Source organism: Aplidium turbinatum, chromosome 2 (genome assembly GCF_918807975.1).
Source record: "Aplidium turbinatum chromosome 2, kaAplTurb1.1, whole genome shotgun sequence".
Taxonomy (NCBI): Eukaryota; Metazoa; Chordata; class Ascidiacea; order Aplousobranchia; family Polyclinidae; genus Aplidium; species Aplidium turbinatum.
This window is the reverse complement of record NC_137473.1, coordinates 20,250,262-20,275,496: the sequence shown is the minus strand read 5'-3', so window position 1 is coordinate 20,275,496 and position 25,235 is coordinate 20,250,262. Positions and strand designations below refer to the sequence as shown.

The 25,235-nt window shown below is 40.9% G+C and overlaps 1 protein-coding gene across 2 annotated transcripts; it reads right to left on the bottom strand.

The window, feature by feature from the left end:
• Nucleotides 1-551: 551 nt before the first annotated feature.
• On the bottom strand, nt 552-24,601 carry LOC145765365 (uncharacterized). Of its 2 annotated transcripts, XM_082577174.1 has the most exons (7): nt 24,334-24,601; nt 15,210-15,328; nt 12,244-12,359; nt 3,509-3,591; nt 2,547-2,692; nt 2,051-2,282; nt 552-1,233 (listed from the first exon to the last, which is right to left on the bottom strand). In XM_082577174.1, the coding sequence occupies exons 1-7, from the start codon at nt 24,552-24,554 to the stop codon at nt 882-884; spliced, it is 1,269 nt and encodes a 422-aa protein (XP_082433300.1). In that variant the 5' UTR covers nt 24,555-24,601; the 3' UTR covers nt 552-881. The 2 variants fall into 2 exon arrangements, with proteins under 2 accessions (XP_082433300.1, XP_082433301.1); XM_082577175.1 differs by lacking the exon at nt 15,210-15,328.
• Nucleotides 24,602-25,235: the final 634 nt, after the last annotated feature.

Here is a 25,235-nt window from a genome sequence, read left to right as displayed (position 1 = left end):
AAGCACATTTGAACCAAACGCTCAGATCATAGTATGAAGCTTAATTTAGTTATTGCAACCGTTGCTTTATGATATCCGTAGACAAATTTGCTTTGATATTCGGCTGGATAGACCAGTAATAGATTTATCAAGCGGTATCTTTTGCGTTCGGGTTGTTGAAGTACCGTAAAAGCTTTTGGTTTGAAGTTCAGGGATGACTTGGAAATGTTTAGTTTTATAAAAAAACACATTTGATCAAGCATTAACCGTCCACTCCAGCCTCTCTCAAAAAATTACTTTTTTGCAAAATTTGTATCAAGTTGTATTTTACTATTGCATAGGAGACATTTTGGTGGGACAAAACCGAATTTGGATGATGATGATTAGAATTGCTATCAGGAAACGATCCATACACTCTTTCTATCTGGTGTCGAACGCAGATAGGAGTGTAGCTGTAAGCTTGTGTATTTATCGACATAATTGGCTTCTTTGTCTTTCCGTCAACTCAGTTTATGTTTTCGACTAGGCATCAGTCTGCAAATGCAACAACAGAAGAGAAGGCCAAGTTAAGCGAGTTTGGTTTTTAATTTAAGAGCGGTTCCGTACCTTCAAAAAACTTCAATCACGTTTATTCTTCATTAAGCAGACACAACGAAAACACAAGTCATGACGAAATTAATAACTAACAATTGCTAGTGAACTTCCATGGCATCAAGTAGTTTGAAAAGTATTGCAGCTTAAAAGCTATAGTGGATCAAGATTTAAAAATTGTGGAAAACATCCACCGGCAACGAAAATTATTAAAAGCTGCATTTTTACCACATCAATCCTCTTCTCTGTGCTGGTATCAGCGATCTGTTACAAATGTTGTGATCAATTTGCTCAAGACTGTTTCTCCTGACTTAAATTCGCATGTCGTCATCGTCGCTGTCATTTGTGTTATCATCATTCTCACTATCTGCACTCTCATTGGTGTCACGGTCCACGTCATTATCGTCATTGTTGTCATCGTCGAGATCACTATCTGATTGTTTGAGCATTTCAAATTCATGAGCTTGTTTTTTTATGTCACCAGCGCAGTTTTGCGCGGTGACGTAACAAAGCATGACAAAGAGGAACGCGGTGATTTGTACGGCAGTTGATATCCCGATCCAATACAAGTGATCCATGAATGTAACTTTTTCAACATCGGATGAGGGGCGCACATGGAGGTTGAACGCCACACGTCGTTTCCTTTCTTCTACGCAAGCCAACCTGCCGATTCGAGAAAGTGAAATAATTGGATGGCGCAATAACATTGTATTAATATGCACGTTTCAATGATTTTTTATTCCTCAGCTTCGTTTCATGTCAGAACCAAAGTGAACAGAAAGACGAATTTGTATTGAAACAATTTAATGACAAGGCAGAAACAACTATCCATCAATTAGCCTATATGATAAATGCTTGTTTTTATATATCGCTGTATCCATCACAGAATACTTTGCTCCACAGCGCTTTACAAAGCAGATAGTGTCAGGAATATGTCATATATACAATATATGTCGTCATATAAAAGGTACACTTGGACTAAATGTTTCTCTACGGCTGTCTATGCCTGATTTAGGCAGTAAGAAAATTGAAAAAGGCCTATGCATGTGAAAAAATCTGGATAACTGACTAGCATTGCACCAAGACAGAAAACGCTATAAAACAAATCAGAGAAACAATTCCGAGGAGGCTACAAAAAAGTAAACAGATAAATCATATATCATTCTTCTACTTACGAGATGCAAATTGTAGAAAAGAAGGTGGTTTATCATTTACGTCAACTTTGCTTCAATGTAATATCCTAAAACTGTCAATCACAGGAACGCATAAAATTTCAAGTTAGGTTAATTTGGTTGCACGAGAAAAAAGTGTTCTAAGAGCTCTCATCTACAGTGGACCAGGCCTACCGTACTCCACCACTTGGTCCATTGCAAATAAGTAAAAGGGTTGAGATCATGCGGTTACATGTGACAGAAGCAACTTTGCTGGGGTTTGAATCAATATCAAAGTAACGGTGTTTTCACAAACCAGAGTCAATCACCTGATGACACCACCCTGTGGTAACTCGATATTGTGTACTAGAAGCTTGTTGTCCTCTCCTATGTACAGCGGTTGTGTCAATCGGTAGCCGTGGCTTACATCACTACGTAGCAAAGTGTGGCCATCGAGCTCCCAACGGATAGGAGAACGCACACTTATGTTTTGGTGACACGTCAGTGTTACGTCAGCTCCGTTTATGACGTCAAGACGTTGGGTGTTGACCAAAAGCGGTTCTGAAAATTGCACGTGGCAAGGTTGTTTTCAAAAAGTTCCAAGAACAACATCAACCAACCGAAAATCTAGTTCACTTTGCTCTATGTCATTTAGCTACTGTGGTGCAATTTACTTCGCTCAGTTTAATGATCTCTAATCTTAACGAGCTCAGTTTAACTATCTCAATTATCCTGTAGGCTAGGTACTTGTGAAACGTGAGCTTCGGTCGTCAAGCTACACGGAAATCTCATTGAATGTTAATGTTATTTCGTTATCATCTTTACCGTCTTCTTCAACGCACTGGTCATAACAAACGTCGACAACAATTTCCTCTCGTCTACTCCTCGCTATTGCCTTCAATGGGAAGGGAACCAACGGAGAACGGCACTGCACCCGGCCATCAGACCACGTCACGTAACAAAACCCAAACCTGATCAAATATTCGTCAAAAATTGGTTAATCAAATTGTTGTAATATTTAATAAGATTTTTATTTAAACCTTTCGTATAAATTGTAATTATTTGAAACGTTCTGTACTCAACAAGTCAAAGGTATTTTTATGTAATTCTTTTTAATAATGCATCTCTATAAGGTATGCGCGACAAAGAAAGTTTCTGCGACGTTCGAAAGGACGGCGGTTCGACACCGCTCCATAGCCAATGTGAGTATGTGACTATGTTTCGGCAAGACACTGACTTGTCAAAACAATATAGCAGACAGCTGACTCAATGAATAAGTTATTCGAGATACGTCCTTTCGTTACTTTCAGTTGACATTATTGTATTACATCTGAAATCGCAGTCCAATGAATATTGTCGTAATGGGAGCAAAATAAAACATGATTATTATTCTTATTGTATCTCCTACCGTGCATGGAATTTTACAGTGGCTGTTGACAAAAGGAAGAAGAAATACGTCTCAATATGTTATTCAACTTCAAGCAAGAATTCATAATTATTCTTGATTCCTGACGCACGATTGCGCTGGACGGCCATGGGTTGTACTTGTACATGCAATGACAGTGAATGACATTCTAACCAAAGCACCATTGCTCTGACAGTGGAGAATAAGTGACCGACACTATGACTCTTTTCACAAAGTTTACTCAAATAGAATGCTGGAATTATTTAAAAAATGAACTTCATTTTGCAAGGGTTAATTAAAGTTTAGTTTCTGACCAGTTTCATATTTAGGTCTGAACTTCTTGATTCAACATCAGGTTACTCGGTTCCATCTGTTCACTCACTTTCTTCTTTCTCCTCTGCCAGAGCAACCATCACATTCCGTCCACTCCATCCATTCCAGACCGACTTGGTACTCGCTAACCACCTGCGTAACTCAAAGGTTTGTTCAATGACGCTTCAACGTTGTGACAAGATAAATATTTCATTCACACGACTCCATTACTACAAGCAACTTCCTCAAAAAGTGATCGGAGTTTCTGAGTGAAGCATTATATTTGGTTTCTGTGAACACAGGAGGCGAAATTTAACAGAAGATCAGCATAATGAGATGAAGAGGGAGTTATTCGCTGGTGATCGATCCAGTGAAACAGATGCGAAACTTTTGAAATGTGTTGACCAACAAATCTTAATCTAACGATAGCCGCAGTCGAAGACATCATTATTGGTTAACATCAAGATTTCTGTATTCTGAACTGTTCTCACTTTTTACTTACCCGTTGTAGTCCAGTCGTTGAAGCGAAAAAAAGGGCCGAATCTTGACTTAATTGGTGTAAAGCTGAAACTTTGCACATTGTTTTTGTTGATTATGTACATTGACCAAAAAAAAATCCCCGTGAAAATCTTTTGGTGAAAAAAAGTTATCCGCCTTTTTTGAAAATCCGCCATTTTTTTTTCTCAAATTGGAGGATAAACAAAATTTGAATATTTTTTCGAAGTATCGTCATACTATGGCTTCTTTAAAATATGATATTATCATTGTCACAATTAATAAGCAAGTAGGTACTCAATAACATTTATATTTGACTTTAAACGAAGTGACATTAACAAAATATTATATAATAGCCTGCCGGTACGATAATGTATAATTGTTCCAAAAACGATTATTTTGTTCACTTACAGTCAGGTAAATATATGGTTTGACCCCAAAAAATTGCTACAAAAGGTTTTCCAAAGTTTTTTTCTAGTATATTTCATCAAGAATAATATATTAAAAATCTAGGAGCATCAGAGCACCGGAAAGTTGTCATTTTCAAGATGGCCGCCAAAACAGTATAATGACAATAATTCACTTAATATTCATGCTAGAGCTCTAGTTCTGGCGTCTATCCCTAGGTTTAAGGTTTTGAATTCAATTCAATAAGACAATTCAAAGGTAAGGAATTCAATAAGACAATTCAAAATGAAATTAACTAATTAGTTTAATGGAAAGACTTATATGAAACAAAACCAATAGTGAAACACTGGCAGTACAAGAATCGCAGACCACTTATTAAGTTATTTACATTCAGTTGCTTAATAAGTCCTGGTCATCATCTTCATCCAGTAATGACTCATTGTACGTATTGTCACAGGCATCAAGTTGCACTGTCTACATGCTGAGGTACAGGGTAGATTATTCTGCCTACAGCTACACCTAGCAGTGCTACAGGCAGTTGCAGTGGATAATCTATAAGAGGGAATCTGGGGCCGCATTCATGTCCGACTCTGTTGTCACAAACTGACTGCCTTTCAGTTTCCAACCCCATCCGTAAGTTTCCATATCACTCTTCTGTCGTAGCCATACCATTATTTGGTAATAAACCCTTAGACGGTGAAATTTTGTCGATGACTCAGCAGGTGGTAGGCGTTCTGGTGTCACAAATGATTGGGAAGAGACTACTTTTTTTCTTAGTACTCTGTAGTGCTGACGAGAGGGAATCCGTCCGCGTGCCCCCAAAAATCACAGCCATCGCTTGACAATCTTTGTTCACAATGGATGCTGCTGCCTGCTTTGGAAGAAGGAAGTAATTGGCACAGTCTTTCAGAGTAGCATCCCCCTTTACCAGCTTGTGAAACACAGATTTTCTTACCCACACCAAAGATTCTTGATGTTGTGTCACATCCAGTGTAGGCATATAGAAAAAGTAATTGGGAACATAATTCTTCACCCATCACCATTTTTGATACACTTTGTCAGCATTTTCCTTGTCGAAACGGAAATATAGATCTTTGTTTGCTTGTTGCGCATAATGAAGAAGCAGGACCAACAGAACTGTGTCTTCTCCAATCAACGTTGTCGAGTGTGACACTGCATTAAGAACAGTAGCCTTCACAATCGGCACATCAGCATCCCCTGGGGCATTGATCACTTTGCAGCCTTTAGACTACCCCGAAATGTTTTACTGATCAAGTCGATCATTTTTTCGTTTGTTTATGTTCATGCACATTAACGTCATCCTCGGCCACACCATTCACAATATTGCTCAGGGTTTGATCCTAAGAAAAAGGTAGGCTACATAACCAGCCAGTGATGTCTTCTGCGCTTCATTGGCAAAGCGGAGTTGCATGATTTCAATCCTAGTCTTCTTTGTGATGTTGAGTTGTGATATGTTGTGCCTTGGAATCACACGGTTTGCTTTCTGACCCAGTGTCAAGGCAGCAATCATTCCCATCCCGTGGAAAGTCCCCTTCCCATCCAGGGTGATAATATTATGATCAACATTATCAGCTGCAAATAACATTGTACTTTCGAGTAGGTCTATGTTCTCTTGAACAATGGATTCTGACGCTACACAATCAGCTGCATTCTTTTCAAACCTCAAAACTTCTGCGTAAGAAGAACAATATCCCATACTGTGTAAACTGTAAAGTATCAACAAGAAATCTCGACCTGTACAAATGATGTCCTTGAACAGCAAGACCAATTTGCAATGGTGCAATCACCGCTCGTGGTCTGACAACTTGGCCAATAGGCCTACTTGCAACATTTTGCTTTGTGTCTTTTCCTACTAATAAGGAACTCAACAGTGTTCGTAAAGTTTCAGGCAAGTGGGCTACATTAGAGCAGGACCGAGATTGAGTGTCGGTTGCGTAGCCGAGTGGTGAAAACGTCTGCGCGACGTTCGAAAGGACGTGGGTTCGACACTGCTCCAGAGCACGCGGCTGTGTCTCGGCACAGACACTTAGGCCTAATGGCAAGCTAAAATAAGGGGAGCAGCTGACTCGAAGACTAGGCCTATATGTCACTTCGCTGCTTCCTGTCGTCTGTTGTAGGCTATCGCATCTGTGATCGCAGTGTTACTGTATGTTATTGTTATGTATCGCAATGGGGGCAAATAAAACACGATTATTATTATTATTATTGAGTGCGTCTGTGCTTGGATAATGATCATTAACAGATGGAGCACCATTTTTGATGAGCTTTGCCGCAGTTTTAATTATTTCTCTCCTTTGTGACTCTTCATCATCCTCATGCCTTGTTTTTAGGAAATGAGATCGGAAGATTTCGGATGTCTTCTCTCTCATAGTGACAATGCAATGAAGGCCCTGACCTTCATTTACATAAATAGATTCACCGCACTATTTCTATAATTGGGTCTTCAGATATTTTGATCCATAAGGAAGGCAATCATCATTTGCTAAAAACTCCTTCATTTTAGATTGAAGGAGTTTTTACAACATTACATTACAACAACAGTGTTAGTACAACAACAACAGTGTTACAACAACATTACAACAAAGTTACGTAGCAATACTGGGCCGGAATGTGTAAGCCACGTTGGTATGGATTTTCCTGAGCAAGAGCGTCTGTTAAATTGAAAGAATAATTCGTGTGGAGTCGCGTTAGTCGAGGTATTTAAAAGAGAGCGGGTAGCGTGAGGCGCATCTGGGAGCATTGCTTCCCAACAAGAGATAGGAAGGTCGTGAAGTGCTTGGAGTTATGCTTGGGTTAGTCGTGAAGTCTAGACGTTTTAATAATCAAGACCAAGAGTTCATAAATAAAGAAATTACTCGTCTTTGTACTGAAGGTATAATTCAACCAAGCATTTCCCCCTGGCGTGCACAAATAGTAGTTGTAAAAGATGTGGAAAATGATAAACGCCGTTTATGTGTTGACTATTCGCAAACTATCAACCTGTTTACGGAGCTCGATGCTTACCCTTTACCTAAAATCGATACTTTAATTAACGAAATGGCAAATTATCACGTATTTTCTACATTTGATCTCCGTAGCGCCTACCACCAAGTCCCAATTGCTACAAAAGATTACATTTTTACGGCATTTGAAGCATGTGGTAAATTGTGGGAGTTCACCAGAATCCCCTTCGGAGTAACCAATGGGGTACCGGGCTTTCAGAGAGAAATGGATAAGCTGGTCCAAGAAGAAGGTCTGGTCGATACATTCCCATACTTGGACAATATCACTGTTGCTGGTCGTGATCAGATAGAGCACGACAACAATGTCAAGCGTCTACTCCAAGCACTCACACTCCGGAATTGGACTCTAAACGAAAAGAAAACTATTTCATCGGTCCGTAGAGTTAATATTCTCGGTTATTTAGTAGGGAATGGTATAATAAAACCTGATCCAGAACGATTGCGACCCCTAAAAGAACTTCCACCCCCTGGAAATGCGAAGTCGTTAAAGAGGGTCCTAGGGTTATTTGCTTACTATGCTAAATGGATATACCAATTTTCTGATAAAATCTCCCGTTTGAAACAAGTGAAGTCGTTCCCGTTAAATGATATCGAGTTAGAAGATTTCGAGGATCTGAAGAGAGGCATCGAAAGAGCTTCCCTGCGTTCCACAGATGAAAATCTACCGTTCGTTGTGGAATGCGATGCGTCTGAGGTCGCAGTCTCAGCAACCTTAAATCAGGCCGGTCGACCTGTAGCGTTTATGTCTAGATCATTTCAAGGAGGTGAATTACATTATCCGGCTGTGGAGAAGGAGGCTACTGCCATTGTGGAAGCGGTGCGAAAATGGATTCTTTTTCTTTCCCGCCAACAATTCACTTTGGTTACTGATCAGAGGTCCGTAGCGTTCATGCTAGACAACCGTAAACGAACAAAGATTAAAAACAATAAAATCCAGTGCTGGCGGCTCGAATTATCGTCGTATAGTTACGCAATCAAATACAGGCCGGGGAAAAATAACGTCGCCCCTGATTCATTGACTCGGGCTTTCTGGACTTCGATATCGGCAGAGCTTGACCTCGCGAGCATACACTCAGCTCTCTGCCATCCCGGAGTGACACGATTGCTGCACTTCGTGCGTTCTAAAAACTTACCCTACTCTACAGAAGATGTTCGCAAAGTTTGTTCTGCGTGTCGGACATGCTCGGAGCTTAAACCATCATTTTACAAACCTGAAGAGAGCCAACTCATCAAAGCGACCCGTCCCCTAGACAGGATCAGTATTGACTTCAAAGGCCCCTTACCGTCTACGTCGAACAATAAATACTTGCTTGTTATAATTGACGAATATTCCAGATTTCCCTTCGCCTTTCCATGTCGCGATATGCATGCTTCCACTGTCATAAGTTGATTAAATTGTGATGAAACTTTACTTTATTGAAAGCTTTAATCAACTTAGAAGTAGAGCATCTAAAAACACAAAGAGTTACTGAAAATAAAACACATAACTGAGAATAGAATTAGGCATCTGACTGGCAACTAACACTTGTACAACTGATCGGGTTTGTAACGAACTGATTAGTCAACGCACAAGCAACACAGGCACAATACAGAGTAAGTGAAATAAACGTGTCAATCAACGAATACAAAATTGAACTCAGGCAAGTTTTAAGGCAATTCACAACAACCTTCATTTACATAAATAGATTCACCGCACTATTTCTATAATTGGGTCTTCAGATATTTTGATCCATAAGGAAGGCAATCATCATTTGCTAAAAACTCCTTCATTTTAGATCTGAGGTCTGATATCGTTAACTGTTCTTCATTATTCTGTTCAACATGGGAACACATCTTTAGAGATGCCTGGTCCTGTTCCTCATCCTTCGGTCGCCCAAATTTTCGACGTTTTGCCTCAGGTACTCCGCTGCATTGCAAGGGTACGTTAAATTCATATATAAAAGTAACACTACAAAAATGATGATATAAACAGTCTGCAGCATGCAAATCGCTACCGTAGTATTCAATACGACCTTTCACGGCGCATGACCAATCGTCAGAACGTCTCTCACAACACTCTAATATAGTCCTTGCAAAAACATCTGTTTTAACAAAACTAAAGCCAGGTCTATCCGTGAGAACTCGAGTCCCACAACACAAACAATGAGTCTTACTGTGAAAATTGCCATCAAGAATTCGAACACTTCGTTTCCTCGTGACGCAGGACCCACTTTCCTCTCTGTTCTTCTTAAGCTGTACATCGATTGGCTTAGTAGGCCTATAACGTTTACGACAGTCTATGTGTACTTTTCGACCAGCTGTCGCAACAGTGTTGTTCCTTCTATTAGTATTGGCAGCATTAATCCCATCAGCACCCTTTTGACGCAGTATACTGGAGGCTTCAGAAGCTTGAATTTTCTTGTCACAGATCGTAATTTCTTTGCAGGCATTTTCCCTGAACTCTTTTTCCGTGTATCCGTAAACTTCCTCCGGCAATCACGGCGGACCACAACTTTGCAAATGTGAAATACTTGCAGTATGAAATTTACTTTTAAATGAGCACCAACACTAACAATAATTTGACAAAAATTGAATAATTCAGTATTTGGACATCCGCCATTTTGAGAAAAATGGCGGAATTTCGAAAAAAGCGGATAACTTTTTTTCACCAAAAAATTTTCACGGGGATTTTTTTTTGGTCATTGTACACAATGAAAAGAACCAATGTACAAAATTTCAGCTTTACACCAATTACGTCAAGGTAAAACCCTTCAACGACTAGACTATTGTATTAGTTGAGATATAAGCAGTGTCATTTAACCAGGGCTGTGGAGTCGTAGGGATTTTGGCGCGTCCGGAGTCGGCCAGTTAGCCTATGAACCGAGGAGTCGGAGTCGTATATTTTTCGCCCGATTCCATAGCCCTGTAAAGACTGCGTGGAGTCGGATTCGTGGAGTGCAAAGGATGTTGGCGTGTCCGGGGTCGGCAAGTAGTAAACCGAGGAGTCGGAGTCGTATATTTTTCGCCCGACTCCACAACCCTGCATTTAACATGATGGCGGCGAAAAGTTAGCATTAAACAAGTAAAACGAAATTAGTCTCTTTTTTTTATTCTGCGTCATGTGTTGGCAGAAAATCTGTTAACGTTTCAACCAGTTTACGCAATTTACAGCAATTTTTCTTTCAATCGGAAAATGCTCATCTATTCTCATTTTCTCAATCAATCCCCCTCCCCGTTGGTTCAGAAGCTAATGATTTGATTTAAATAAAATTCGTTCATTTAATGCATTGTAGTTGAGCGATGAAAACTGAAACCTTTTTTTTTCAGATCACAAATTGCATTTCTTTCAAGTTATTTTTAAGACAGACGTGACGATATTTTCTACCCACAGACCCTGTAGGCCAGGGGTGTCCAAAGTCCGGCCCGCGCATGTTGTTGCACAATGTGTTATTGTTTGGCCCGCAGACACATAGAAATCATACCAATTCAAGTTGCATTTAGAAGAAAAGTAATTAAGATAGCATTTTCTTAGACAAGAAGCCCGGACAAGAGAAAACTAAAAGCATTATTGCGTCTACAATTGCGAAATCAATTATTTTTCTTTAGAGTATAGTAGGCTTAATGAGTGATACCGTGATACAGTTGAGCATTTATTCATTTCTTTGCTAGCGACTTTAACGACCGCTTTTCGTTTTTTTTTTTTTTCGCAATTGAAAAAGACAGTCAGATACTGCTATTCCCTGTCTGCGTAAACCCTGATGAAGCTCCAGCTCACGTGCAGCTATTTGAGCTTCACTGCAATGCTGAATGCCGAAGTAGTCAGTGCAATATTTTTCCTCGTACTTTTTTACCAGTAGCTGAATAAAAAAAATTAGAAATTTAAACGTTTTGCAAAGAAAACGTTGAGGATGTTTATCTGAGCAGATGTTCTCGGTCCATTTGAGATCAAAACTGAGCGACTCCCGCATACAATCAACCAATTCGATCAATCAATTGTTTATTTAAAACAAAAAAAAACACAAAGGTAACACAAAACAAAAATACATAACTTACAATGTTTAATTTTTTCTTGGTAGCGAGACAACGAAACGACCAGTAGCCTACGTATAGGCTACGGTCGGTCTAGGCTAGTAGTTATTTGCCACCATAGAAAGAATAATTTAAGTTACGGTATGAAGCTATTCAACACTACTGTACGTGATGTTTTACGCTTGTCTGCCACTAACCCCAAACCAGACTTGACCTGAGTATTGAAGTCAAGACGTCGGTTTTATCTTTCATACCAACTCAGCTGTGTTCTACAAAGTTTTTGAATGTTTCAATTTAGGCTATAATGGAAAAGCAGATACGCCTAACTTATATGGCCTGACTTATCACATTCCATGGTACGTAACTTATTACATAACAAAACACTTAAATCTGCATATTGCTTTGCTGTATAAAAACGGCATTGAATAACACAATATTACTATATAATGCACTTTTCTTCACACAAAATAAAATTGTAAGTTATTGTTGGCCCGCGGGCACTTCTGCATTGTCAAATTTGGCCCGCCTGGGGAAAACGTTGGACACCCCTGCTGTAGGCCACTGGTCTAACAATCTTGCATGCCTCCGAGCTTGTTAGATGCAGAATAAGTGGTCCGCATCACGCGTTCTGTCGATTAAATTTATTTTAGCCTTTTATGATTGTTTTAAAACTTTGTCATGGCACTGTCAGGAACAGCACTGGCGATCTGCATTAAAAGTCCTGCTTTGGCGATGGGACAACGAACGTAACATGCTTTCAAGTTCCATCTAGAAACTTGTTTGCTTGGAAACTAGTAAATGTTAGCCTACTGTATTATTATGATTTTAGACGTCCTAACAGAAAGAAGGGTTAATTACATATGCTCTTAACTGCATCTTCCCATGGCGTTTGGCCTTTAGCCTTCATGACATAGTCCATGCGGCTTGGATGATGGATTCCCACACTGAAGCTGCATACTCGCTTGTTGATGATGCAATCGTAACGACCTGCGTAACAGCACAAGTCGATAAATGTTTGATAGTTATTTATTTTCTTGAAAGTTTATCAGAACTTTATGTTACAAAACATAGTAGCAAAAACCAAGAAAGTAGAAACGCTTCTTCAACAGACTTAACCACAAGCTTCAAAAGCCGCTCACATCCAATAATAATAAAACAACTAATTAAACATTTTGGATGCAAATATAAGAACGGAATAACTGCTTGAAATTCGTCTAAATAACTTACAAGCATTTTGAATGTTGACATAATTTGTATCATTTTTAAAACTTACATTTATAGCACTGAAGATGAACACAGCTTAGTATTCGAAACGTTTGCTAAACATGAGTTTAATACTAATAATACCCTTTGGGCTCTATTTTTTATTAGATTATCATCAATTTCATATCAAAGCATATTCGTGGACAGAATTTACATTGCTCTTGTGCCCAAAGCTAGCAATCATTGTTGTAATGTTTTTTGTTATGAAGTTTGTAGCAATGTGACATAATAAACTTATTTCGTCAACTGGTGTACAGTAGGCTATAATTGCAAAAGTAGTGTTGGCTTCAATGATTTTTGCTTGATGAAAACGCTCCAGTGACGCAGCAAAGTATGGAACTTGTACAGAAAAGTTGTTTTATAATTTTGCTAGGAAAATGCCAGCCGGACAGATCATATTCGACTTTTGTAAAGCTCTCTTGCCATACTAGCGTTCTGGATTCCTCAATGACAGCCTATTCAAATAGAGTCGGTCTCACTCTAGTCTACACTGCAGTATAGCCTACTGCCGTATAATTTTGATTCTTTCCCTTTTTAGTTATTTGCTGTATTTTGACATCAAAATACTCTCATTCGAGAGAAGTTGTCCACAGCCACAGTTGTCGAGAGAAGTTGTCCTCAGACCATACTGTAAATAATCTACAACGTTAGTGTAAAACAAACAAATCTTGGCCTTGTGATTACAATTATTTCAAAAAAGTGAAAAATGCGTGGGAATCAAGGTATGGGACATTTTACCACCAAACATGAAACATAACGTGGAAAAAGGCTACAAACCATTCAGCAAAACCTGCAAAAAGCACTTAATTCTTCAATAAGCAAGAGGTGTAGAAGCAGGGCCGTGTGAGCACCATCTTTTCCCCCCAAAAAATCCACCGTGGGCCCCTATGTTTAGTGATGGCTCTTAAAAATAGGACGAGATAGCGTTAGATTATGGCCGCAAACTCTTTCAGTGTAGGGGGAAAAATTCACATTTATAATTCCAGCAAACCGTAAAAAATCTTACAAGTGGATTTCAATAATTTATTTCTTGAAAGTTTTTATAGCCCGATAAGGGCCGGCATGGCAGCTTTTCAGCAGGCTAACACTTCATCTATCTGAGGTGTCCTCAACTTGCTTTACTTTATGGAGTTTCACGGTAGGCTACATTTCACTGGTTTAACCTATCTCCATTAATACCGAAATTTATCAATTTAATTTTTAATCAACTAGGCTACCGGTATTTGAGTGAGCAGTGTTTACTTCGGAATATTAGGTCTATAATTATTTCGTTAGTTTCTGTGGGATACAAAAAACGTTTTACTCTTTTAATTCACTTTCTGAAACTATGCATGCCCAACATTGCTAGTTAGGTAAATAAAATGTGATCGAGCAAGCAAAGCGAGTAAGAAAATTTTGCAAAATTGGAAATAAAATTACATATCAAATGTTTAAAATTACAAGCCGAAACGCTGCACGAACTAAATACGCGTGGGCCCCAAGGTAGGCCCTCAGCCCACCTTGGGGGTTGGAAAGCAGTAAATACGGCTTTGCATGATTTAAGCTATTGATTATCGAACTTTTGTAGCAGATTTTTTCTTTTTTAAGCATTCAAAAAACATGAAGCAGAATAAAATCTGTGGGTCCCTAAACAGTCGTGGGCTCCTCGGCCGAGGGCGGCTAACACGGCCCTGAGTAGAAGCGACAACCACTATCTGGTTTTATCTCCAATGTCATTATTATTTATTTTTTGCACTACTTGCGTACGTATTCGTTGTTTTTTCTTTTTTTTTCTTTTCACTTCTTTCGTTTTTCTTCTTCATTGTGTTAATTTCCATTTTAAAAACTCAATAGGCCTACTTGCTTTCGTACATCTGTTTGAATGAGAGGGTACAAGCTCGACGATCTCCTATATGCCTTCATAGGGCTACGGTCTTTCGCACTATCTCATTGGATGCACACTGTATGCTTTTTTATTTTATGTACGTTTTTTCGCATCAAAACAAAAATAGATGACCATCCATCCAATGAAGCTTACATGTTTGGTGGTCATAAACCAGATGTGGTTGTTGGTAATGCATTCTGTTTTGCAGTCTGTTTCTAAGAGTTACATTTTCCAGAAGGGGGCTGCTACTCATATTCGTGCGTGATTTAATGGAATTTACTACACCAATGCAGTGAATAAACGATTTAGACGTAGGCTGGTACTCACGTTTGAATTTAACCCATCGATCCCGGTGGCGTCCAACCATAACAATCAAATGTTTAGACTTTGTTAAAAAAAAAAGTGTAGTCCAACTAATACAGAATATTTAGCAGTGCAAATGCCAATAACGTGTTTCCTTTCGAGGTTTTGTTTAAAAAAAAATCTTCCACTTTTCCTAATGGGCCTATATCCTTTGCAGAATTGTTTTTCTGCAAAAAGTTTTACAAAACAAGAATTCATAACCCTAATACAGAATATTTTCATTTTCTTCACAAATATTCATTCATGTGCTGTACTTCCAAAGTTATGTACTTCCCAAAAATATTTGTTGCATAAGTGCAACATTTGCAACAACACTAGCCATTGTAACTGAGCTGGTATGACATCACCTGAATCTGATGTGACCAAAGGGTATATGAGAAGTTGTGAAGAATCCTTGCGCGCAATTACGTCAACACGAATGTAGGTGAGGTTGGCAGGATAGTAGACCCGTTTTGCTTTGTCAAATCTGTGGTAACAAGAAAATTCAAAATGCAAAAAGAAGACATTTGCGCATTCTTGAGTGTGCTCAAATAACACTTTATTTTCTTGAGAAAAGAGGACAAAAACCTACAAAAAAGGATATATGGAGTCATAGCCGTAGGAGAATAAAGCATTTTATTTTGGAGGGGCGAACAAAATTTGCCCAAATTTTGTGTTTACAAATATACTTTCAAAAATGCAACATCACAATCTCTGAGGTGGTGTAGCCTATATTAGAAAGCCATCAAGCTTATTTTTGTAAATGTGATTGTATGAGAGCCATATAATGCTTTAACACTTAATACAACCAACCTGTAGTGGCAGGTAATGAGTTGTAAAAGTAAGGCGATGTGTTTACTGAATATGAGAAAAACAGCTGGTATTCTGGGGGGGCTCCCTCAGAAAAATTTGAAAAAATGCATTGAACTTGGTACTTTCTGAGTGTATTGTCAGGTTTAAATTATAATAAAACTTTCTTTGAGCCAGATGGCGTCACGAAGAACCATATATGTTATATGGCTCGCTAGCCATGGGTCCCCGACCCCTGGTCTAATAACTCCACAGAAATCAACTTGGCAACTGTATAATTCTTACGAAATGTTATTCTCGGTTATATACCTCTGATTGCGAAATCTTTATTATGTGACGTATTTCTAGAAGGTTCTGCATTACGTGAAAATCTAGAAGTTTCTCCATCAAGATCGAACAATTTGCCAGGTGGTAGGTTGTAATAACGTCTCAAAGATGTTTACGGGTAATTGATATATAGTAATATAGAGGTCGAGATTGTGGTTAGAAGATTGTTAACTGAGAGTTAAATTGAAGTTGAAGTTATTGAATACGATTGGATGAGAATTGGTGCTATTACAAGTTGCGATCGAGATTAGAATTGTATGAAAAGCTGTGAGTGAAGTACATTAAAATCGATTGTAAGAGTTACCGGTTTTGGAATCTATTGCTATTCCCTATTACTTTGATTACATTTATCATCTCACTAGAAGGACTATTCGACCATTTAATTGACTGCTTTTTGTTGATATCTCATTAAACTACGTCATTAATCCTTTCCAAGTCGCTTTCCTGGTAAGAGATAGAAAGATTCGTGACATTGCTATTAGACAAAGGTTCTTAAAAAATGCATATTTTGATCTCATGTGCTTGTAACGCCTTGTAATGCTAAGTGACAAGGATGAAACTATCCATGGTAGTCTAGCAGTGAATAAAATGCATTAGTCTTGTGTTACTCTGCAACAGGCAGTTGGACGACCATATGACCATAAAATGCATACATGGTCATTTAGAGCTCTAAACTTACGGGTCTTCTTACGAGTCTTCTAAATTTCATTGATACCCCAAAGATCGACACATTCTTGTGCGAACATGTTTTAGGAAGCTTTTTCTTGATTTCAACCGGGTCTGTGCAGCAGTTTGTCCATAGAGAGGGTGTCTTTTGTCACATATTTTCTTTAGCCTTTAAGCTTTACTGTTAACATCTCTTGTAATGTCTGGTGGTGCAATACCCGCAAGCAGGTAAAGTTTGTTTGTATTTGTAGGGTTCAGACATTCAGTAATCAGGCGACAAGGATGATTGACTGCAGTGTTGAGTTTTGTTGAGTGACAAGAACTGTTCCAAACAGGGCAAGCATATTCTGCCTTAGAGTAGCACAGAGCCAATGCGGTTATTCTGAGGGTTTGTGGGTTAGTGCCCCACCCAGAGTTGGTAAGCTTTCTCGATATTGTTTCTGGTGTTATCAGGGGTAAAAGGATCATTTCTGCCTGATAAGGTTTTCAGACCCTTATAAGATCTCTGTTACTTGCACCACAACTTTCAAACTTGATATGGTAGTTATAAGCAAAGTTGTCAATTATTGCAAATCACCATTTTTAGAGAAATATTCTATAATAACTATAAATACACCTTTAATAACACCTTTATGAGGCAAAATATTAAGATTTTAGTGACCCACCTACTACCCATACATCAAGAAATGTTGTTTTTTATTGTTAAATTGTTTAATGTAGTTTATAATGAGCTACCATAGCAAATTTTAGTTTTCCACTACATTTACAATGGAAGTCATGGGGCCCTAAATATGGCGTGTACTGCTATACGCTACCTCTAAAAGTCAAAAACGAGGGTGGTACTCTACCTTTGAGATATTGATATAAAACTTGTGAGTCTTTTGCTTGGTAGCCTAATGCATAGTATGACAACTTTTCAGCAAAATCTGAGAAGTATTTTTTCGAAATATTTTCCTAATTTGCTGAACTTCATGTGGAATGACGTTATTTTTCTTCTTTTCAAGCCTGATGTGGACCTGGTAGAGTTCATCCAAATTTGGTAATGTTTCACACAATTGATTGTTTCTAAGGATGTTACAACTTTAATATACTACCATGACAATTTTTTTTCATGAGGGGGTTTGGTGCACTCTAGTAGGGGTGTTACGTCGTATTTGTCCGCCTCCTTCTTTTATGCGTCACCAGCTAAATTTGAATTCCTTAAGTGGCAACCCGTACTATCTTACCTCGAGGTGTGATGATTATTTTTGTTCACTGATTTTTGTGCAGTGCACGCAAAGATCAATTTATCGTTTACACTTTACAGCAACTAGTTAGGGACTGATACTCAATTTGAGGTAATAACGGTGCTGCTGTTTTTTTAGTTGAATCAGAATAAGTTTGTTACTGTGTTAACATATTCAGTTCAGTTGTTTTTATTTCTGACCATCATATCAAAAAGTCTGTGCGGTTATTCATCTGTCGTCCGCCTGTGTGTAATCACCACAGTTTACGGTAAGCTTAATATCCTACTACAACCTTTACTGACAGGCTATGTGAATTTAGTGCCGATGGCTTAGTGTACAGGTAATGAGAACCTCATCTTCTCATCCCCCGATGTATGGATCAAGTATGGGACTCACCCATTTGAATTTAATAGCCTACAATTTTACTGTTTATATGTTCAGTTTCGATCTACAGCGATTGAATTCAATTGTTGCGTTTCTCCCTGTGCTGTTTCCGTGAGCCACAAAATAGACGGTGAGAAAATAGGAATCCACTATAATTCGTGATCTGTAATTCCGCATTAGGCCTAATTCGTAAGTTCTGTGTGTTAATAGTTTGTTGTTGCTGTGTTGTCACATAAACTTTCTTCTTTCTCGTCGCTGTCGTCTCGTCGACAGTTCAATACAATTACTGTTACTTTGTGTGCGTGTTCGTACGTTGCACTGACGTCTGCTGGGCGCTTTGGTTTAACTTTCATTAAACGACAAAAAATATCACTAGTACCAGTGTTGCCAAGTCCTTTTTGGTTTTTACCGGAGTGGAGCTGCTGCACGCCCCGACAGCATGGCACAACTGGTGTTAGTTGACCTCGTAACGTTATCTCATAAAATAGGAATCTTTACGACACAGTTGATGTGCTGTCACTAAGACTTATTAAAACTAGTCAACACAGTTTGGTTGTAGGGTCAAGGCCTATGAGAGGGGGGTACGGAGGGTACGGCGTACCCTTGAGGGCCCAGGCCTGTGTTTGTTGGAGGGCGCCGAAACTGTGATTTTATAGTTTACGTGCAAAAATGTTTGGTTAAAAGTTTAAAACCATCCTAAACGACTAAATTCAAGCATAAAAGTTGTTATTCTTTAGCTCTGGGGGCCCGTAATGTAGCAAAAGGGCCCGAAAAGGTAATTGAGTGCATTGCGAGAAAATTAGGGGCCCAAAGTGGTGATTTAATGTTTTATGTGCAAAAATGTTCTGTCAAAAACACTCCAAATTAAGTCATAAAAGTTGGTTATTCTCCTGTCCGGGGGGGAGGCATAGTGAAGCAAAAGCAGGTTTGAGAAAAAGCCGGGTGTTTTTTTTGTGTTTTTAAAAACTACTTGAAAAAGGTAGTTCCACGCTTATTTCACTTCAAAATAAATTTAGGAGTTGGAGCAGGAGCCGGAGTCAATACTTTCGGCGCAATGGCGGAGCCTGAGCAAAAAAAGACTTTGTTCACCTCTGCTAGACATGTGGTGAATGCAAAAGTTAATGACGAAAGGTTATTGGTCAGATGATTAATTTGGTTATGTTTTAACAAGCTTGTACCAGATATATATAACACTCAGTAACGTTAACGGATTTAACATGTTTTATTAAACACACAAACAAAACAAGAAAAAAACTACTAAATCCAACGTTTTTGACACCACATAGTGTCCTCAACCGGAATAATTGTGGTCGTCATTCTCCGTTTGCATTACATGTCCCAATACCGTGATGGCCTATGACACCCTTCCACATACGATGGTCCCTGCCAACTCTGGCAGGAAATCCTAGATAGGCAAGCCCAGACACGGGTCTTGCTACCGGAACCCAATGTCACCGCAGTTCATTGGAAGACAATTATCATAGATCCGCCGCCAATGTGTGAAACCGGGCTGGGGGCTTCCAACTCTATCAAGCCTGCCCCGTTACCCGTGATATCATCGCCATTGGGATTTGTTTGGTCCAGGTCCAAATTGAGACAAAGGCCATTCGCTCGTATGGTTGTTTAAGGTGGTCGTGACTACGCGAGGGCTACGCACACACTCTTGACCAGCTCCATGTCTACTGCGGTCCAATTAGATCGAAACGTGCAGCTTCAGGGGAACTGGTTGCAACGGGCTGCCGCGTGCTCTGTTCATCGAGGCCCGCCTTACAGGATGCCTGCCCATCAGACACTGCCCTCTTCCGCCGAAAAGAGATTGCCGTTGGGGACATTTACGTGTGTCTATTAGCCTCAGGTGTTGCTAGAAATGAGCCTAGTTTTTAGCCTGGGTTCACCTCTAGTCTATACCGCGTTGAGGCATTTCCATAGAGATGGGGGCTGAACAAAGTCAGCTCCCTACACTCCGATTTCGTAGAGGCTACATCTAAGTAGAGGCTACACACTCCTATCCAATTGTAGGCTACATCTAAGAGAAATAAATAAATGAATTTGAAAATTTTTCATTAAAGCTGTGAAAGCGACACATCTCAACAGCACCATCAACAACAATACTGACACACGAATTCAATGCAAGATAGGCCTACACAAATTGGCTTGGGACAGATCACATGATATGCACAAAACACTAAATCTTCTTCGTCGTATGAGCTGTCTTCTTCCGGACTATATGTTTGGGCATGAGGTCATCAGCCACTCAACAGTCTCATCATCCAGGGCCTTCAGTCCAAGCGTTCCATGTGGTGGTTGATGGATTGGGCACTGGGCAGTCATGGACGACATGGTCTACTGTCTGGTCTGTGGCACCACACTCGCATCCCGGTGAGGGAGCCAGGCCCCATCTGCACATGTCTGAACGAAAGCGACCGACGTCGGTTCGTAGGCGGTTAAGCCGGACCCACGCAAGTCTTGCGAGGGACATTCCCGGAGGGTGGAGATCGACGTCGGGTAGGAAATCACGGAGTCGGGAGGTGTTGTTTTGCCACTCCGTGTTCCATGTGTAGTTCGTCCAGTGTGCCGCACTTATTCCAAGATCTTCAACGTTGTTCAGAAGCTGTCGTGCGGCGGGCGCAAATGGGCGTCTTGATTTCAGTCGCTGCTGTTCTCCATGTAGGCGCTGGAATGTACTGTGGAGGAGGTGGTCGGGGTCCAGTGCGCGACGAGTAAGGGAAATCATGGCTCCTTTACGGCAAAGCTCAGCAGGTTGGATGCCTGCAAGGATGGGAAGACATTCCGTTGGAGTGGGACGCAGGCATCCAGTCACAGTGCGTAGTGCGTCGTTGATGGCGGTGTCAATGTGGCGGGTGAGAGCTGCGGCACCACACTGGTGCGCAGTACTCAGCGATAGAATGGACGAGGGCCAAGGTAGCTGTGCGAAGGGTTTTCGCGTCAGCTCCCCAGCCGGAACCTGCCAGCCGCCTCAAAAGTGTAACGCGCGCAGATAGTTTTTTGCGCAGTGACTCCAGGTGTCGTCGGTACGTGAGTGACCTGTCCAGGGTTACGTCGAGGTAGGTGGGTTCGGCGCAGTATGGCAGGCGTTCATCATCGGTGATAATGTTGATCTCACGTTTTGCTTCCTTGTTGTTTAGATGGAAGGCCGCCGACACTGTCTTTGCCTTGCTGAGCTGTAGCTTTCATTTCTGGAGATATGTTGATATAGTTGACATGTCCTGGCTTAGGTTCCTCTCCATTGACTGCTAATCTCCGGCTGAATGTAGGAGAGCCAAGTCGTCTGCGTAAGCATACTTCCTGGAGATGGTGTCAGGCAGATCATAGATGTAAGTGTTAAAGAGGAGGGGGGCCAGGACAGAGCCCTGTGGGACGCCGTTCCTGAGTCGACGTAGTCTACTTCGTCGGCCGCTACCGGTGGAAAGGGTAAAGCTGCGGTTTTGCACAAGTTCCATAATCATATGGACCATGTGCCTGTCAGGAAGGAGACGGAGTAGTTTGCAGGTAAGGCCGCTGTGCCATACAGTGTCGTAGGCAGCCGTGAGATCGACAAACACGGCGCCAGCCTTCTTTTTTGCCGAGAAGCTATCCTCGATGTGTTGGGTCATCAGAGTGACCTGGTCTACGGTTGATCTTCCGTGGCGAAAGCCGGCTTGTTCCCGAGGGAGCTGAGGGTCTATTATCGGTTCGGCACGGGCGTAGATAAGTCTTTCGAGTATCTTGAAGGGGATACAGAGCAGAGAGATGGGACGGTAGCTCTTCGGATCCCCTGGGGGCTTCTTCGGCTTCGGGACTGCAACCACTAAGGATCTTCTCCAGATTCTTGGGATGCGCAGGTGACGCAAGCAGCAGGAAAGGAAGTCTTTTAACCAGGACCTCATAGTGGGGGCAGCTTGGAGTATTAGTTCCGGGCATAGGTGGTCAAGGCCCGGGGATTTGCCTGGCTTTAGGTGCTGGAGGGCGGAGGCAAATTCCTCTGAGGTAAACTCACCAGAGATGTTGCCCTCGACAGGTGTTGGGACCTTCCAGAGGTCCGTCATTTCCTTGAGGGCGGACTTGTCTGATTCACGGCCTCTCGTTCTGTGCACTCCATTTTTCACAAGTTGTGAGGCGATGGCATTTGCTGAAATGGGGCATTGGCGACGAGAGGCACGTGATCTGCCAGTGAGGTTGTTGAGTGTACTCCATGCTGTGCGGCTGGAGTGCGTGAAGTCGGTTGAGTCGATGGCTTCTGTCCAGCGCTCCTTCCTCTTTGAATCCAATCCCGCCAGCAGGGTTGTTGCTGAGTTGGAGGTGGCGGTGCTCTGGGGGGAACGGAGGAAGTCGCGGTAGAGCCTGTCGCACTCCACATCCCAGCAAGGTATGTAGCTTTTTCGTCGACCTCGCGGGATGGAGTCTTTTGCCGCAGATATGATTGCATCACAGAAGTTCTGGTAGGCTTCGTCCACTTTGATGGTGTGTGGGGATGGGAGGTACTGCGTAGCTTCGTTTGTGAGGAAGCTGTAGTATTCCCAATCGGCCTTTCTGAAGTTCCATCGCTTGACAGGCTTGCTCGGAACAGGTGTGGCGAGCAAGGGGGACGTGATAAGCGAGGGTCGATGTTGAGACCTTGGGAACTTCTCTAGCACACGTCTGTCCGGCTGGCGATCATCGGGGTCATCACTTGCGAAAGCCAGGTCTGGGTTCATGCCAGTGTTCCAACGACCGGAGAGGAAGCTCGCTGCGCCCTTAGGATCGTATAAGAGGGCGAGGTTGTTGTTGGTTGCCCAAGCGGCCAGACTTTCTCCGTCGTTGTTGATGGAGTTGTAGCCCCAGTCCGTGTGGTGGCAGTTAAAGTCGCCAGCGTAGAGGCTGGGGTGGGGGATCACTGGGATGGCTGTTGATGTTATCCGCGAAGGTGGGGGCTTGTAAACATTGACGATGTTGTAGCCTACTACATCTATACAAAGCCACTCGATCTCCGATTGAGCTTGGGATTGATCAACCAAGGACCAGCTCAGCCGGTCATGGACAAACGTGGCGAGGCCGTGCTTCCTGCTGCAGGTTGCGCCTGCGAGTGTGAAGTTGGTTAGTACCGATTTATCCACAGATGTGCAGTGGGTCTCCTGGAGGAGGATGATGAGGGCTTGATGCTTGGCCAGGTGCTTGGCCAGGTGCTCGATGATGCTGAGCTTGCTGGCCGTGATGCCCTCAGTGTTCAGCTGCAGTACGGAGGGTCGTCGGTACTTTTCGACAGTGCGAGCACTGCTGTGCCCTGAAAAGGGCACTCCCCTATCCACCCTGCGCTGAACAGTCTCGTTAGCTCTTGTTTGACAAGCTTCGTTTGACAAGCCTATTATAATACACTAGCACTATTATTGCGCAAAGATGTCCAATTCTGCAGTAAAATGTTGTATGGTATGCAATACGCACATCAGGCGTTTTGCCCATGACAAAGGGGGCCCGGAAAGACTCTTCGTACCCCTGGTGAAAATTTCTCTCAGAGGCCCTGTGTAGGGTATACGCTTTAAAAACAGATCTATGAAAATTTTATGGTAATGGAGCCATAAACTCAGAGAATTTGAACCTAGAGGATTGCTTTTATTTCATCAAGTTTCGAGATATGAAAACATAAATTCTAGTTATTTTTGCTAAAATTTGCATAGGCTGCGAATGCTAAACGAATCACACATGTAGTGACGTATCAAATAGTTATTGCTAGGGTAAAAAAGTAGCTATAATGAGCAGGGTCGTTGAGTGGATATTTTGGGCCTGGTACCAATCAGATCTTTGCGTCCCAAATCAAGACACTTTTAAAAAAAAGCGCACTATATCCACAAAATACGCAGTTCCTTCATTAAGTTTCCGGTCCCCTTGAAAAGGTTCCAGGGCCCAAAAATCATCCCGGATCCAAAACTACCTCCTGGACCCCCCAGTCAAGGCTACTGATAATGAGCCCACATATCAATCTTATCAAATTGCCATCAACCTTTAGAAAATCCTGTTTCGGCCTTGTCACTGACTGTACTTTCACATGTGACCAGCCTAACTTATATTTAGCTTCAAACAAAGGAGAAAATAACTTTTTACTTACCCTTCGAACTTCCATTTGACGCGGTTTCTCCTGTTGAAACTTTTTTCATAATCGCATGATAAAATCATGGATTGATCAACAAGGAAATCATGAAGCTCCAATTTCGTCAGGTCTTCGTTGTCGTTTCTCAGAAAAGCGCAAATCATACAAGCCTTGAAACAAAAAGCAACAATAGAAAAAATCCATGAAATGCAGCTGCCGCAGGAATTTAACTTATTCATCTGGTTTTAAATGAGATAAAGCAACACGTTTGAAAAGAAACTGACTTTTCAACTTTAAACAAAGTCAAAGATGTGTTGTGTTCTATAGTTTTAAAAAAGTATGTTCAAAACGATTGATACGTCATGTATCATATTGTGAATAATAGTCTTTTTTACTGCGACATAGTTGGATTGATACGTCATAGTATGTTAAAATAAAAGGAGTAAAAAAAGTAAAAAATCTCAGTATATTTTGTCGGCTGGATAAAGCGATTTATTTCGATTGCGAAAGACAAAAACTGATGAGCTGTTTCTTACTTAGTAATGTATATTTCATAGAGAGTTAGCTCAGAAAAACTCTTTTATTTTAAAAGTAAGGTAAAAAATCTTTCTTTTTTGTGTTTAATTTGACAAAAAAAGAAGACAGAATGTCGTGGAAATGTTGTTTTCCCACGTAAGTAAACTTTTATTGCTGCTCTCCTATGAGTTCAAACGTCATGCCCCAACAGCGTCGGTCACCTCTTTATAAATAAAATTTAAAAAATGAAATCCAAATTCCTTAACAAAATTTCATCGTTTATTTCAGTTTTTGTGTTTAGGAATTATAAATTTATGTTGCTTATTGTATCATACAAAAAAAAGATTAGCCTGATCGTAATTCTGGTGCACTTATGCAGTTGATTTTCCCATTACATCATGCTT

What these genes read in the sequence shown, in the direction of transcription:
- LOC145765365 (XM_082577174.1), bottom strand. Translation starts at nt 24,554, where the DNA reads ATGAATAAGTTAAATTCCTGCGGCAGCTGCATTTCATGGATTTTTTCT. An exon ending in AAACGCCATGGGAAGATGCA is followed by an intron (nt 3,592 to 12,243) that starts GTTAAGAGCATA and finishes TGAGTTACGCAG; the next exon opens with GTGGTTAGCGAGTACCAAGT. An exon ending in CCAGTGCGTTGAAGAAGACG is followed by an intron (nt 2,283 to 2,546) that starts GTAAAGATGATA and finishes TGCAATTTTCAG; the next exon opens with AACCGCTTTTGGTCAACACC.